Source organism: Calypte anna, chromosome 8 (genome assembly GCF_003957555.1).
Source record: "Calypte anna isolate BGI_N300 chromosome 8, bCalAnn1_v1.p, whole genome shotgun sequence".
Taxonomy (NCBI): domain Eukaryota; kingdom Metazoa; phylum Chordata; class Aves; order Apodiformes; family Trochilidae; genus Calypte; species Calypte anna.
The window spans coordinates 14,291,865-14,307,259 of NC_044254.1; the positions used below are offsets into that span (position 1 = coordinate 14,291,865).

The following is a 15,395-nucleotide window of genomic DNA, read 5'->3' on the forward strand; positions in this document are numbered from 1 at the left end:
TATTGTTAAATCGAATTCCATTATACTTCATGTCTTTCTTTCACAGTCTAATTTCAATGCACTAGTTAGCAGAGTTAATTTTTTTTATTTCTTCCCCCTTACTCCCCCTGCTGCAACATGTTGCAAGATTTTGAGAGTCAACTGGAAGGTAGATAGGGCCCCTCTTTTAAATAAGTTTGGTCGTGACCTTGCAAGAGAGTTGTTGAGTTTGCAGGAGAATAGCTTATCTAGAGGTCACAATGGGTCTGAAACAGGTTAATTATAGAGCTAACATGTAGAGGTCATTTTTCTCCACAGAAAGCAAAAGGGGCTGGTAAAAGAACGCCAGTTCACTTACATTTCCTTTGTAAGCATAGGCATTTTCTGTTGGAAATCTGTTTATGTCCATTGTGTAAGTCAGGGACAATAAAAAAATCCCAGAGTATCCAGTGAGCTTACATGTATTCAGCAGATCAATACTACACAGTATTTCTTTGTCAAGAAGCTGAAGGTGAAGATTGTGAAGTGATCTTTTGTCTTGGATTTCTAAAAGTAATTTATGTTGTGTCAAATGCAGCTATAATATTGATTGGGAACTCTTGATGGTATTTTATCACCAATGCAGATTTTTACAATGATTGGAGTGAAGCCACATTCTGGTTTGATTTATGAAACAGCTGTTGCAGTTTTGGGGAGCATTGGCCTTTTCTTATTTTAAGTTTATTACATTAATGATCCCAATTGCTTGTCCAGTATATACAGGCTCATGCTAGGTGATGGATTAGTTTCTCCATCTTCAAAATGACCACTACTTCTGCATACTTGTAGATCTGGTGATCTGTTTCACTCTGGTGATGAGGTACAGTGACTTCTTTCTGGTACATGAGGTGGACAAATTATTTATATGAATGTAGGAATTTATTGTGACCTTACATCTCCTTGAAGTTGTGTTCTGAGGTTTTTCTCCGTCACCATGTATACATTTAATATAAAATAATGAAAGGCAGGAAATTCTACATGGTAAAAATTATATGGGAGTTTGTCTACATTCTGTGTTAAGACCATGTTTCTCTGCCCAACAAATTAAATTACCCTGGTTATTTGGCAGACAATTAGGGATAGGGTTGATGATGCCTACACAAAGGGAAGCTCCTGTTGCCTTGTGCTTTTAACTGTGTAGTGCTTTGAAGGTCTTGCCTGTTTGTGTGTGAGAAGTGTCAGATCTTGCAGATAGAGGTGCACCTGAGAGTTTACTGGCTAACAGCTTACTTTTGATAAACATGATTATCTAGGGTCCATGTTTAGCAACCTGAAGAAGTAATCTATCAGTCTGCCTGCTTTCTGGAGTATGTCTTATTCCAGAGAACACAAACCAGTACATACTGGTTTTTTGTGGGGTTTTTTTGGTTGTTTTTTTGTTTTGGTGTTTTTGGGGTTTTTTGTTTGTTTGTTTGTTTCTCAAATGTGGTTTTGATACTGCATACAGTTAACTTTAAAGTATCTAGTAGTTATCAATTAGTAGTTATATCAATTCCCCTATAATGGGAAATGCTAGTTTTCAATCCTGTTTAATTTGCTGATATTTCCCCTGTCCCTTTGCCTCCTTTTGCCTTCTCTTTGTCTCCCTCAAAGGGAATTGCATCCTTATATAGTGAATTTTTACTTACTAGTTTTGCTTTTCCTTATTGCCGCTTGTGGATTTCCTACAATTAATCCTGAAAATTTTGGGTATTTATAGGCTATAGTTTCCAAACCACTTTTCTAAGTGTATATAGATAATTTCAAGATTAAAATCCAACACAGATTGATTTAGCTTTTTTCTTGGTAGGAAGGTTCCAGCTAGAATATTTCTGGATGCAGTTCTAAGGTTTTGCAGTTAAGTCTTGAGAAAATAATGGCATCAAGCATTCATTGACAGAATAATTTGCTGAAATCTTTTATCCTGAGTAGAAGAAGCCTTACTGAGTTGTTTGTAACTTTCCACCCTGCTGTGGCTCCTTCTCCACAAAGATGTCTTCCCTAGGGTTATATCTTCCTTGATAGGTACATTAGAGCTGTTATCTGTTTGGTTTAGGTGTGCAATTAGAAACTGAGCCAAGTAAAACTTAAGATAAATGAAATTTTTGTGAGGTTGTTGGCTGCTACTGTGTTTATAAAGAATAAGATATTCTAGTGCCAGGAAACCTATTCTGTTTCCAATTAGAAATCATAAAAATAAAGTAATTAAGCCAAAAAAGTTTAACTATGAGGAGGAAAGGTTGTAGAGATTTGTTTAATGTAATTTATTATCCTCTTGTCTGGCATGAAGATTCCTGTGCACTAGAAGTGTTTTTGTTGCAGGGTAAACTTTTCAGAAGCTGCATGTCCTTTTAAAAAACATGAGCCTGTTTCCTGTGAGTTGTGGTGGGATATTACTGGTTGAGTTCATTGGGAACCTGAGTTTTATTTAACTGTAGATTTGAGACTCGGAGTTCTTATGCTGCCATGAAAACTTTAATCCAGTCTTTATGTACATTTCTAGAAGCCTCTGGTTTCCTATTCCTCTGCTACCTGAATATTTATCAGGAAGGTTCTGTATAATTGTGCCACTGATATTCCCTTGTAAGAGCAGTGAGATTTGAGATTTTTTTTCATCCATCTTCTAACTAGAAGACAGAAGCAGAACTGCCTGAAGTACTGTTGTCTTTCTAAGCAGACATTATGGAGGGGCTGTGTCGCGGTCCTGTTATGACTTTTTTGCTGTGAAAGAATAGTCCACCTACAAGTTACATAGAAAATACGTGGCTGAAGCTGTTACTAGATTGCAGACTGCTTGAGCCATAACATAAGAACAGTACAACTAACATCTTTTTTCCATTTCCTTTGGAGATGTTCTGATGTAGGGTGTCCCCAGGGGCTCTACATTAGAGCAGGAAAGTTCTGATTCAGTACTCAAGTTACATGTAGAGTTTTGGTCGTAAACTGTATTTGCAGTGCTGTTTGTATTCTATTGTTTAGATATTTGATAACCTCTAGGAATTTCTGCTGTTGTCAAAAAGGAGTCTGTTCGGAAGAGTCTTGTGTACTCCTTCCACTGAAAGACTCCTGGATGCACTTCCTTCCCTTCCACCTATTGAAACCCTCCTACATCCTGATCCTGTAAGAGGCTGGTCTCTTGTTTACACATGGTAAGCAGAATGTTGCCGTTCCATAAAGATTCAGCTGTGTATCTCTCAGTGCCTGGGGGAAGGGAAGTCCTGGGAACATAGAACAGCAGGATTTTTATCCTGTTTCTGTAAACTGTCTCTTATTTTGTGCTGTTGTATACAATATCATGACTATTTTTCTGATGTAAGCTCACAGCAGTTCATGTCAGGTGATTTAAAACAAAATGTTGTGAAGCTGAAGAGAAAGTTGGTTGTACTGAGAATAGGCATCCCCATTCAAGCTGGAGCTTCATGCTGGCTGAGCAAAATACGTAACAAGTAACAAAACCAGCCTTGTTAAATTCTTAGCAAAAAAGGTGGAATGGTGTCACATCTTTTATGGACTCATTTTTGTACATTTTGTAGCTTCCTGTCATTTGGCAGGCTGCATTGTAAAACATTAATAAGAAAATAAATAAACACAGAAATACTAAAACAAAAGTCAAATGGCATAGAGGGGCACAGTTGCTAAATTGCATGAAACATCTTCTCTTGGCACTTGTCCAGTTCCCATAGCCTTTAGCTGTGACTTGTTGAAATGTCCCATTACAAGCACAGCAGCATGTGAACTGCAGGACATCAGAGTTACTTTTTCATGAGCTTTTGATATGTCAGGATTTTTAGTTTTATCGCTATTCATGTGTTCCCTGAAAATGAAACCACTTTGTTGTTTCTAGAACAGAATTCATCCACTTTTCAGTTTATGAATAAGTTACTGTTTCAAGTTCTGAATAGTGGAACCTCATGTATATGCCTTGGACATAGGCATTAAAATAAGTACATACAAATTCTCAATTCCACATTAATATTTGCTAATCTTGTTAGTCAGCTTTCTGACCTGCACATGAGTGGATCACGCAGAATTGACAGAAGATAAATGTCATCTAATAAAAAAATCTGCTGAAATGTATATTTAACTGGAGTAGGGTTATAAAGAAACTCTCTCAAAACCTGTTCTATTACTAGGTTTGTAGAACTGCTCATGTAATTAACCATTTGGGATTTTTTTTCTTTTAATTGAGCTTGTGCATACTTGATTACAAATTATTGTCTTTTTACTTAGGCATGGAATGCATGTGTTCGTTGCATTTGCACAGGAACCAGCATGGAGAAATGGGAGAAAAAACAGTTAAATAAGTTAAATGGTTGCCATGTGCAAAACAAACAAACAAAAAGTGAAGAAGCTTTGGCTGTGAAGGCCTTTTTGGATGGCCTAGAAACTTGGGTCCAAGTTGCTATGGCAAAACAACACCAAGGGACAGATCCTGCTGGCTTCACTCAAGTATCCCCATTCACTTCAGTGGGACTTGTGTGACTTAGAGGAAAAGGATTTTTGGCTCCTTTTGATAGAGAAGTGTTTCTTAGTGTCATAGAGACCTCTGGCACTGCTCATGGAAAGAGGAGAGAATTGCCAGGGCCCATGTAGATAAGGAAGAGAGGAAGTGGAAGTTACTCTTCAGGCAGTAAAGGAAAAGGTTAGACAACAAGGAAGGAGGATATAGTTAAGGCAAAGGAAGAACTTCTATGGGAGAGATAGGTGGTGATTAAAGAAACAGATGGTGGCTGTTAGGGAAGAGACTTAAAGGAACAGAAATAAAAGGGAAAATCAAAAAATACTCAGTTCAGCAATAAATGTGGCAAATACCTGTGCTATAGAAGCCTTAAATAGGAAACAAACAGCCCCAAATCTGTGGCAGTGGCCACCTGCAGACATAAATATTGCTAGGTTGAACTGTGTAGAGAAGCTTTTAAAAAGTAGGCAAAAATAAATTTACCTGGAGAAAATGGTTAAAAACTGAAGCTACAGAGACCACTGATCTCAGAGGAATCTGTAGTAGGTATTCTGCTAGAAGTACAGAAACAGGCTGAGTAGAAAGGTGCTCAGGTGTTCTGAATACAGAGCTTAGTCTGGGTGTTTTCTTTTTTAGAGTAAGCAGCATGCTTCTAACTTCATATTAGTATAAATTACTTCATGATAGTATAAAAAAACATTCATGTTAGTATAAAGGTGACTTTTTAAATTCCAAAGATACTATTAAAATCCACAGAAGACTGGAATTAATTTCATTCTCTTGTTGAAGGGTAGAGAGATCACAGTGTACTGAAGTGATTTGAGTTTACTAGTGCTAGCTCTGACAAAGTCAGATTTTATGAGTTAAGGTTTATTTGTTGTCCAGCTTAGAGCAGCAATGAGATCTGTCCTTCTGTGGCTTGCCATGCTTACAGGCCACTCAGGGCATTCAGTGTCCTCCAAAGGCATCATATTTTCACTGATTTCTAGCTAAGCATTAAACATTATGCATTAAAATTCTTAACATTAGAGGCTCCTACTTCAAAACTTCATATTCTTCCACCTCTTGTCCTCATGTAATTAAAAATGTTTCCCTCAGTCTTCTTTCAAACAATAAAAACTGGTAGAAGATTCTTCCTGATGTTTCCAGTAGCACTCATTCCTGATTGCATCTGCAAAATGATACTTCTCAACAAAACAGGCTCTTTTGTGTGTTTTAGGCCCTCATTTTTATCAGAACTAGTGGCCTTACAACAGCAAACTTCAGTGAATACAATCCCAGCAGACTGCCCCTATTAAGTGTCTTCAGCTCTGGCTGCAGATGCCCTCTTTTGCCATCCTTCTTGCAGCTCATAGTGATAGAAAGCATTGGCATGAGAACAGTGTGCTTTGTAAACCCAGAGCTCTCATGTCATCTTCTCTTCCTCATTGGGATATTTTGGTTATACTTTTAATATGCCCTTTTGTGACCCCAGTTACTAAAATAGCTCCAGATATACTCTGAAGGAAAAGATGATTCTCTTGGAAATTTCATTTGAATTTCAAAATGACTAGCAGTTGTGTTTATTTCTTGGATAAAGAGTTTAGGTTCACAATCCCTTCACACAGCTTTCTTCTCTTACTTCAAAGGAAATGTCCCCCTAGTCTGTGGACTGCCTCAACTTTTCCAAGTTTGCAGGTTTCCCATAGTCTTCACGTGACAGAAGGTTTCACACCAAAGCAAAATCTGGCATCTTTTGTGCCACTGCTAGATTTTTCTCACCTATTTTCATGTTTGTTTCTCTTTGGTCCTGTCAGATAGTCAGATAATAATACCTTCATAGCTGACTTCAGTCACAGGTTAGAATAATCAGATTTACTCAAAATACTGGCAAATTGCCTGCTTTAGTAGGTTTATTCTTAACAGAATTATTCATAGCACTTTTGCTGGTTCTCTTTGACTTGAATTGCTGCTGTGCATCTGCCAGTTTAGATATCACCTATCCTAAATTCATGAAACTTGTCAATTTGTCACCTTTTCACATAGTTTTTCAAAGTTTGAAGTTTGTCCTCCTTTTAAATTTGTGGATTCATATCTTCAAGCAAGTGAGCCTTTTCTTTGGAAAGCTCTTCCTGATTCTTAGTTCTCCATTGTTCACCCTTCACAAGCTGCCAGAATCAAAGTAGAAGCCTGGGGCTTTTCAATCCTGTGCTGCCTGCTCAGAGTTACACCTTGTGAATGTTACTGATCAGGGGGTTGCAGTAGGAATCAAATCACTTATGTCTTTATGTACTGATGGAAATGTGTATGTATTCTCTCCTTTTAAAATAATCTTCTCTAAGTCAAACTCGATTTGACACTTGGCCTTTTGACATAGTGATGTGGTTGGCACAGAATGGGAAGCTCAGCTGCTCTCAGCAGCAGTGCTTTTTCTCCAATTTTTTCCCTGTGCACATACTCTCCAAAACTGTCTTATAAAAACATCACTGAAGACTGAGAGGTTTGTGCTGATGCAAGAGTGATTAAAGTAATGTTTAATGTGTGTTTTCCTATTTAGTATATAACTGAGTGTATGCGCTGTGGTTGCTCTTTTTCTGGTTTCTCTTTTGTTTGTTGTTGATGAAGTGGTTATACATGAGTAACTCAAGTTTCAGAATGCTTTTCCATTGCCTATCTGCACATATGACGTCTTGCAGAATGTTATGATGGCCTTTTATGACTAATGCTGGGTAGAACCCTCATGATTTGCTGTATTTGATAATGTTTCTTTGTCAGCATTTAAAAATTGTTACAAACCAAATACTCTCACTGAATGGATTTAGGTTTCTTTTTATCTAGAGAAATAGCAACAAACGGTTCCATGTAAATTTGGCTTCCTAAATGATGTTCAGGGTCTGTCATAAATTCCTCATGGTTTGCTGTTTGGCAATAAACCTTGTTTCGTTTGGATTTTCATTTAAAAAACTGTGTTAAAGGGTTGTCTAACACACTTGTCAAGAATTTATTATTTCTTTTTTTTCTGTTCAGTAAAGGTTGGCCTTCATTTACTATGAAGTTCCATCTCCCTCTTGGATTTGAGGGTTTAGCTATGTAACCTTACACTCTAGGGGAAGATGAGAGATATTTAGGAACTTGTGGAATGCTTCCATTACGTTCAGGTTGAATATTTTTTGAATCTTGTGAATTGTCCAAGGAAACCACTATTTTCTGAGAGTTTCCTCTTTTGAACTGTCTCTAGCATTGGGTTTGTTTGCGTTCATCCCTCTCCAGAATTTTTTTCTTGAACATGAGCCCATCTTATTCAAAATGTTGTGGAATAAATCTGGAGGTAGATCATGCATGTTTGAGATTTTAGGGTGGACAGTTGCTGCTCTGTGAGGCTGTGGTGTTTCTTTCTCTTGTAATTACAGAAATGTATTGTTACCTCAGTCATGTGTGGTAGTGTTGTGGTCTCAATGTTTGTGTTGTTTGGGTTTTTTGTTTGTTTTTGTTTTGGTTTTTTTAATGTATAGATCCTAGCAAAGAGTGGAAAGAACAGTTTGTGCCAGAGAACCTGTAAGTGACAAAACATTTTAAGATGGAAATAGGCAAAATTGTACAGAAAACTGATTTCACAGGTTCTTAATTTTTGAGGTCAAGGTTTCAGATTAGTATGGCCAAGCGTTTTCACAAATGATGTCTCAATTTAATTCTGATGGAAGAGAATCTTCAGTTTGGGCTGTATAGTCATACATAACTTGGTGAATAGCAGAGAACAAGATACCTCCATCTTGTTTACACTGTGCAGAGCGCTAAGTGTGCCTCTTCAGTCCCGAAGTAAACTTTTCCCCAGACTGAGCACCAGCAGGTTACTAGGTAGCATTACTGGAGTTACTGTTTCTCCAGGAGTTTCCTTTGTTCTCTCTTGTTGTCTGATTCTAAGTCCCTGGAAGGGTAGCAACAGGGACATGTTCAAGAGAGAACCAGTTATAGAATTTCAACTTAAAATACCATACCTCAAAAGCAAACAGGAAACAAAAGCTGATGTGCTGCTTGTAAGAGAATAGCTGAGGTTGAAAGCAAGCTGTGTGAACCCCCATGTTGTGACGGATGCCCAGCTCCTACCTTGCCCTGCTGCTTTCTGTGCTGCAGGAGCAGGATGTCTGGGTGCTCCTGCAGGGGGGATCTGGGGTGGTTGCTGGACACCCAGTACTGGGGACTGAGTGGTGAGTGTGGGGTCTGTTGGATGCTGTAGATGTGTCCTTGAGCACTGGAAGTCCTCTCCAGATGGGTTCCTCTGCACAGGGCATCACCACCTCTGTCAAATAGCATGTAGAGAAATTCTGCAAAGGAGCTTCTGGTGTTCCTTGTAGGACTGCTGTCAGCAGGTGTCTTGAAGTGCTGGTCTAAACACAGGTTTTCCTTGTGCAGATGTTTGAGCCTGCACAGTGTGGCACAGGGTGTATAACAGGCTTGCCTTTTGCCTGACTTTGTACTTCATTCCGTTTTAATGTCAGCAGGAACTTTTTAAATGGCATTTCTGTTGTCATGGTTTACATTTTTGTCCTGACTCAGCATTTTGCTATCGCTTAGCCCCGTGGTGGTTGTTTGGAATTGCTTGCATTGCTTTGTGGTGAGTGTTAGTGGTTGCTGAGGCACCATCTGTCATTTTCTGCTCCTGAAGGCTGGTAGCAAAGTAGAGTAGCTAAGAATTTTATTAGATTGAAACAATACCAATGTTCTTGTTCCTTACTACTTGCTCCGTTCTCTCATTCTAGACATCTGGATGACTCAGAATAGATTTAACAAAACAAAAACATTGAATAGGATATTGTGTGTCTAGTGCTTCCCCTCAAAAATCTGCAGCATGCATACCAGGGTCAGAAATTTCAGTGTTCTTAATGCCTGCAGGCGTCAGCTGTATTGTCATTTATTTGTATAGCAAGTTTAAGTTGTTTTACTGACCTGGTATATCATGTCTTGAAATCTCTTAAAATAAAGATTCTGAGCAGCTTTACATTTAGCATTGGGTGGCCTTGATAAGATTTCAGAATTTGTGATAAAAATAAAAATGGTGAGTTAAATTTATTGTGGTACCTGTAAACCAGTCGGAGGGCATGTGAAACATTTCTCTGTGGTATAATAAAGGTAGCAGCAGATAAACAAACAAATGTTTGTATGTCCCAGCAAAAGTCTGAATACTTAAAATAAACATGTCTGAGGCTATGAATACCATTGGCAGGCTTCAGCAGGATTTCAGTATTACTTGACAGAAAGAAGTCTGGGATTTGACTTCCAAGTAGATCACAACTTGCAGGATGTATAATGTGAAAAAGCAACAGCTGTGCTGAAGTGGGATAGGGGGTGGGTGGGGGGAGAGCACTAAGCTGTTAGTACCTAAGGTATCTGGCAATATGAAACACAGTCCTCTAGTACCTCTTTAAAGAATGAATTCTGTTTCTCTTGTTACAGGAGAGAAAATTTTAAATATCTAGTAACATTCTTGCAAGTTATATTTGTATTGAAATGTATTTTTACTTCTTTCTGTAGGCAATTAAAGTCTAGAAGATTTGATTTCAAAACCTACCACAAATTTCAAAGGAAGTAAATCCACATGAAGAACTACAAAGGGTGTTGATTTGAGAAGCTACAGTACTTGCAAAAATGTCTTCAAGTTGTGCAACTTCAGTGTTCGCTTTGATGATTTTTTGCTTTGCATCTGCAGGTAGGTGTCATTATGTAAATCATGCATTCGTTGTAACTTATTGTATATATTCAGAATTATTGATCAAGTATACTTTTTCATGCTGGAAAAATGTAGGGCAACTGAAGTTTATATTTATGTCAAGGTTTTATATAAAAGTATTGTGATCATAACTGCTGGTATGATGATGTGAGAAATAATGCTGTTCCTATAAGAGCATTTTATTGCACCAATGTTTCCCCTTAAAATCATTAAAGAACTGCAGTAGTAACATCAATTACTTTGGTAATTTATTTGTTTTTTAAAAAAAGGGGGAATTGCACGGGGCACGTGCTTTGTAAAGTGGAAGGTTGCTGTGGAAGCCTTTGGGAATGGAAGCAGGGTAACTGCCAGTGAGACCAAACTGTTATCTTTGTGAAGAGGCTGGATTTATTACCCTGTGTGCAGGGTTGTTCTGGTAAAGCTGAGCTATGGTCTTTCCACAAAGCTAGGCTGGAAGCTCAGCTCAGTGCTTCCTTCAAGTTTGTAATCTGGAATTAAGTTCTGATTATTTTGATTTATATGTATTTTGTTTCCTGACAAAATCCCAGGAAGGTTCATAATAGATCAGAGTCCATGAATCCTTCCTGCCCTGCTGGGATAAACTTCACCTCTGTTGTTCTTGGTAGTTATTAAGTTAACTGCCATTGGTGATGGCAAAGACCTTTTAAATAACAGTTGTCAGTACTACTGGAGGTCTCATAGGTTAGGAAGATATATTGCCATTTATGGGGGTTGTTCCTGTTCCACATGATAGAGATTTTAAAAAATGGGTTGCAGTAACTTGTGACAGAGAAAGGAAAACTATAGAGTCCAAGTACCTGGCTTATATTGTAGTTTCTTCAAGCACTGAAGTGATTCTTCTCAGTATGTTTGTCAAAGTTCTTCCTGTGGTTGCAAGGGGAAGCCTCTTCTTATGTGTCCAGCTTGCAAACAGCTTGGGTCATTAGAGAAGAGGCCGAGTGGATGTACAGAGAGTCAAAATGAGGTAGTGGGAAAAGTGGACAGTGGACAGATGGCTTGCTTAAATCTGAGATGTCCTCACTGTGGAAAAGATGACCAGCTTTGGAAGAGACAGGGCTGAATAATTAAATGTGTTACAATTTGGCTTCCTTTCATCATCAGCATGGAAAATTGTTGTTTCAAGCCCTCAGGCCTTGTGGGACTTTCTCTGGGGTTGACCTCCTGAAGGCATCCCTCCAACATTAGTAACTTGGATTATTTAATAGTACGCAATGCTAACATTTTGCAATAGCTTTGTTACAGATGAACTTTCAGCAATACGGGGGCGGTCTGAGAGTGTCTGTGGCTCGAGCTGAAGAGCTGAGTGCTGGTCTTGGCTGAGATGAGCCATTACTTGGAGCAAATCTGAATAATTCTAGATGACTAAAAATCTACTTTGAAAGAAGGTGCTAGTGTAGAAAATAAAAAATGTTTTAACTGATCACAACCTCAGCTCCATTTTGCTGCTGAGGAGATTGCTTGCCTAAGAAGCCAGCTTAGGTCTGAAAGCCAGCTTTAATTAAGACCCACTGTTATCAAAAATATTACTGCTACTAGAAAGTTTTGGTGTCCAGAAAACTTTACATATCTGTCTTGAAGTGTATTGTGGTTTTTCTTGGTTTTGCTCCCCAGTTCTGTATTTCCTTCTGGCAGCTACTCTTGAAACAAGCTTTCGAAAAGTACTATGGCCTTGGATTTGATCTGATGCTTATTCATAAGTAGAGTCATAGAATGATTTTGGCTGGAAGCACCCTCTGGAAGTCTAGTCCAGCTCTCTGCTCAGAGCAGGGATAGCCTCAAAGTTATTAATTTCTTGGAGACAGGTTCTTCCCACTGTCTGCATGGGAAAAGATAGCTGAAGGGAGTAGAAAGGGTCATTGTTGGTTAGGGAGAGGTGAGAAAGCACTGTTGTGGTTTCTAGCTGTGCTTGTCTTGTGGGTTTTGGAGTTTTTTTCCAGGCTCTTTATTTTTGCAATAAACTTTTAATGATAACAACTGGTTAATGTCCTTTACAGAGTATCATGAGTACATTAAGGTAGGAGGAATAAGGAACTGATGGACTCTCGTGAAGGGGGCAGGGAGATCTCAGACAAACATAATTACAGCTGAGGAAGGACACTTCGGTGAAGGTTATATAGATAGGAAACATTCTATGTTTTTCTGTTAGTAATCACTGAGTGCTGTTAACCCAAACAATTGTGTTTTAAATGCAAGGAGTTTGTGGCTATCGGTGGAATATATGTGAGAGCAAGCACTGCATTCTAGTTGTGTGCAGAAAAAGCTGTGGAAGATGTCCCTGATCTACTGTCAGCATGATGGCCATGGTACTACAGTCTTGGCTCTTAATTGCCAATATATAGAACCCACACTTTTGCAGGCTGAACCCTTAACATACTAGTATAAACAAAACCGAGAAGTATAAATAAAGCTGAGAAGTATAAATAAAACTCTGGCGTGCCTGTGGTGAGGCCCGGGGGAGGCAGGGGGCAGCATGCCACCTCCCCAGGGCCTTGGGTTTTACAGACTGGGCCTTCCAGCTTACTCAGTGTTTGAGCCTCTGTTGAGGCTGCTGCAGGAGACCACACCTTTCTTCTGTTTGCTAGTCCTACACAGATACTGCTATTAGTGGTCTAGGATTTGATGCTGACTTTCCAGCATCTTCAGCATTGTTATCTTTTCAGATACTGGTGATGATCTAGGCAGAATCTGTGCTTTGTTTTGCGTGTTTTTTCTTTCCATTCTTGCTTTTTAAGGTACTAATGTGTGAAATATATCTCAAAAAGCCTACAAGTTAGATGGCATGATGCACAAAGATGTTTATTCAAACTTGAGCCACAATACTGCATGCTTTTCGTGCTAATAGTTTAAAGAGAATACCTCACTTAACTTTGCATTGAAAATGGGCTGTGTTATTATTCCAAAAATATATTGTCTATTTCTCTACCTCCTCATACTGCCTGGATGTGTGTAGCTAAATGCTGATCTGAACCTGATTTACTCTTAACATATACACAGATTTCTTGTAAGTTCATGTTTATACAGCTTCAAAAAAATGTCTACAAAAAACCCCTTGATTACTATGAGATTTTTCTTCCCCATGGAAAGTTGAAGCCAGGATGGAGAGAAGAATTGCTGGCAAACTACCTGCTTGCCTGAAGGAATTATATTTTTGAATTGGGCTTAAACTGGGGTCTGGCAACCTGCTGCAGGAACTCCACACAAACACTCTGAACACGCTACAGCCTTGGATAACCTCGTAAGCAAGTCTGGCTTTGTAGTCTTGGGAGCAAAAATGTTCTGTACTAATGTGGCTTAAATCAAAGGCTGAAACATATTTATTTTACTTATTGGCAAATTTGTGCAGTTGGGTGCATGATGTATGTCTTGGTAAAAAGTCTTAGACAACAGCTGAAACACATAGCCACCTAAACTCTGTAGAAGGCCAAGTGTTCAGCAAGATAGGTTCTTTCATGAAGGAATAGGAACTTTTTTTTTTTTTAACTTGAACTTATTTTTCCTTCCTTTTTTTTTCCTGCCTTATCTGGAAAAAAGAAAGAAGGGTCATAAAGCCCATGGATCTGCTCTGGCCAAGGGTCTCATTCTGGGACAGATCCTCTGGTGCAAATCATTCCTGCCGATGATGAATCAGAGCAGCCCTGGCATCTGACACCCTGCAGAATTTGCCCATGCAGCTTTGTTCTGCTTCTCTCACCCCCCCGACATTTGGTGTTGCCTGTGCTTAACTTGTAGACACCTCTCTCCTTGTGACAGTTTTGTGTCTGGGGGGCATCAGGGTGATAGAGAGGCTGTAAGAATTGGACATATAGAAGAAGAATTTACTAATTTTCTGTAATACTCAACTTACCAGTTTATCTGCTCATGTCAGATCTACTGCTACGGTTTTCTTTTAATAGCTCTTCATTCCCTGGTTGTCTATTGTTATCTTAGTTTTGGCTTGTTTATTTTTTTTCCCCTGCCTATTTCTTCTTATAAGTAATATTATGTTGTTCAATGTGTGTGTACTTCATTTTCAATAAATGTTTGCTTGTAAGCTAGTGTATCTAGTGTATGTTTTGGATCTGTGCCCCCCAGATACGGTGGTGACAGGTGCCATGTTGATCAGCACAACAACAGGAAGAAACAGGCCTTGTCATGTCATCTTTTATTTTTTAAAAGAGGAACTTCCCCTGACCCTGAATACTGTGTTTCCAAAAGCAATATAGGGTCTTTCAAAGTATAATAGAAAGTTCTTCCACTGGAAGATGGAGAATGTGATCTTGAAAAAAAAAACGACTGCTAGGAGTCACTCACACAATTTTAATTCTTTTTATATTGCTCTTGCTGGGTGGTTATTTCCCAGTTTTCCAGATGGAATAATATTCCCCTTCAAAATATTTGTTGCCAGAGGTGTGTGTAGTTTTGCTTGCATTTCTGAGAAATACTGATTAGGAGTCACTGGCCAGCTTTTGAAGGTTGAAATGGTTCTAAATTTTTATACTTTCAGTATCCAGGTGGTGATTTGAAGCATCTTAATATCATGTTATGATATAATAATGAATAATAATGAATTCCTAACTTCATCTCAACAAGCTTGGTGAAAACTTTGAGAAGGCAAAATGTACATTAAAAAATTATAGTTAATCTTGCACAAAAAGAAGCAATATCTTTCAAGCAGTAAATGACGTTTTTAAGTGAGCAGTTTAAATATGACTGATGAAAACTTGGAAGCTAGACCAGATCTTAAGGTCCTCTGAAATAATATTTCTTAAGCACTACTGTTTAGTGATTTTTTTTTTTTCATGTGCAGATTGGGTTCTTAATCTGGTCTGTCTTTCTCAGCCGGCTCAATTGAATCAGACCCTGTGCCATTCCTGTTGGTTGATGCATAAATAGCATTTTTATCTTCCAGAATCACTCAAAAAATCTGAAGAACTTTGAATATCAGGGTACAGAGAAATATATTTTAGAAGAGGTAATTATATCACAGACTTGGGATGGCTTGAGCTCAGCATACTGCATTTTCCTGTATCAGCAAGGCTCAACCTAAATACATGTGAATTTTAGCAGAGTTCTGCTGAATTCTGTAGGATTCTGTAGGATGTGGGCTCTGATTCAGCAGAGCAACGGAGTCTGTATCTTAAGTGCTTTGCTGATCAAGAGCATTTATCAGTAAATGTGAAAGTCTGGTTCTTTGATTAACACTGACACTGGACAATGCTGAAGCAATTCTAAGAA

At 38.5% G+C, this 15,395-nt stretch overlaps 1 protein-coding gene across 1 annotated transcript in view; it reads left to right on the forward strand.

Moving 5' to 3' along the window:
* TGFBR3 (transforming growth factor beta receptor 3) overlaps positions 1-15,395 on the forward strand; it is a 112,949-nt gene that overhangs the window by 4,327 nt on the left and 93,227 nt on the right. Inside the window, exon 2 of the mRNA XM_030455118.1 lies at positions 9,965-10,139. Within this exon, the coding sequence (XP_030310978.1) occupies positions 10,079-10,139 (61 nt within the window). The 5' untranslated portion in view covers positions 9,965-10,078. The remainder of the gene's footprint in view (positions 1-9,964; positions 10,140-15,395) is intronic.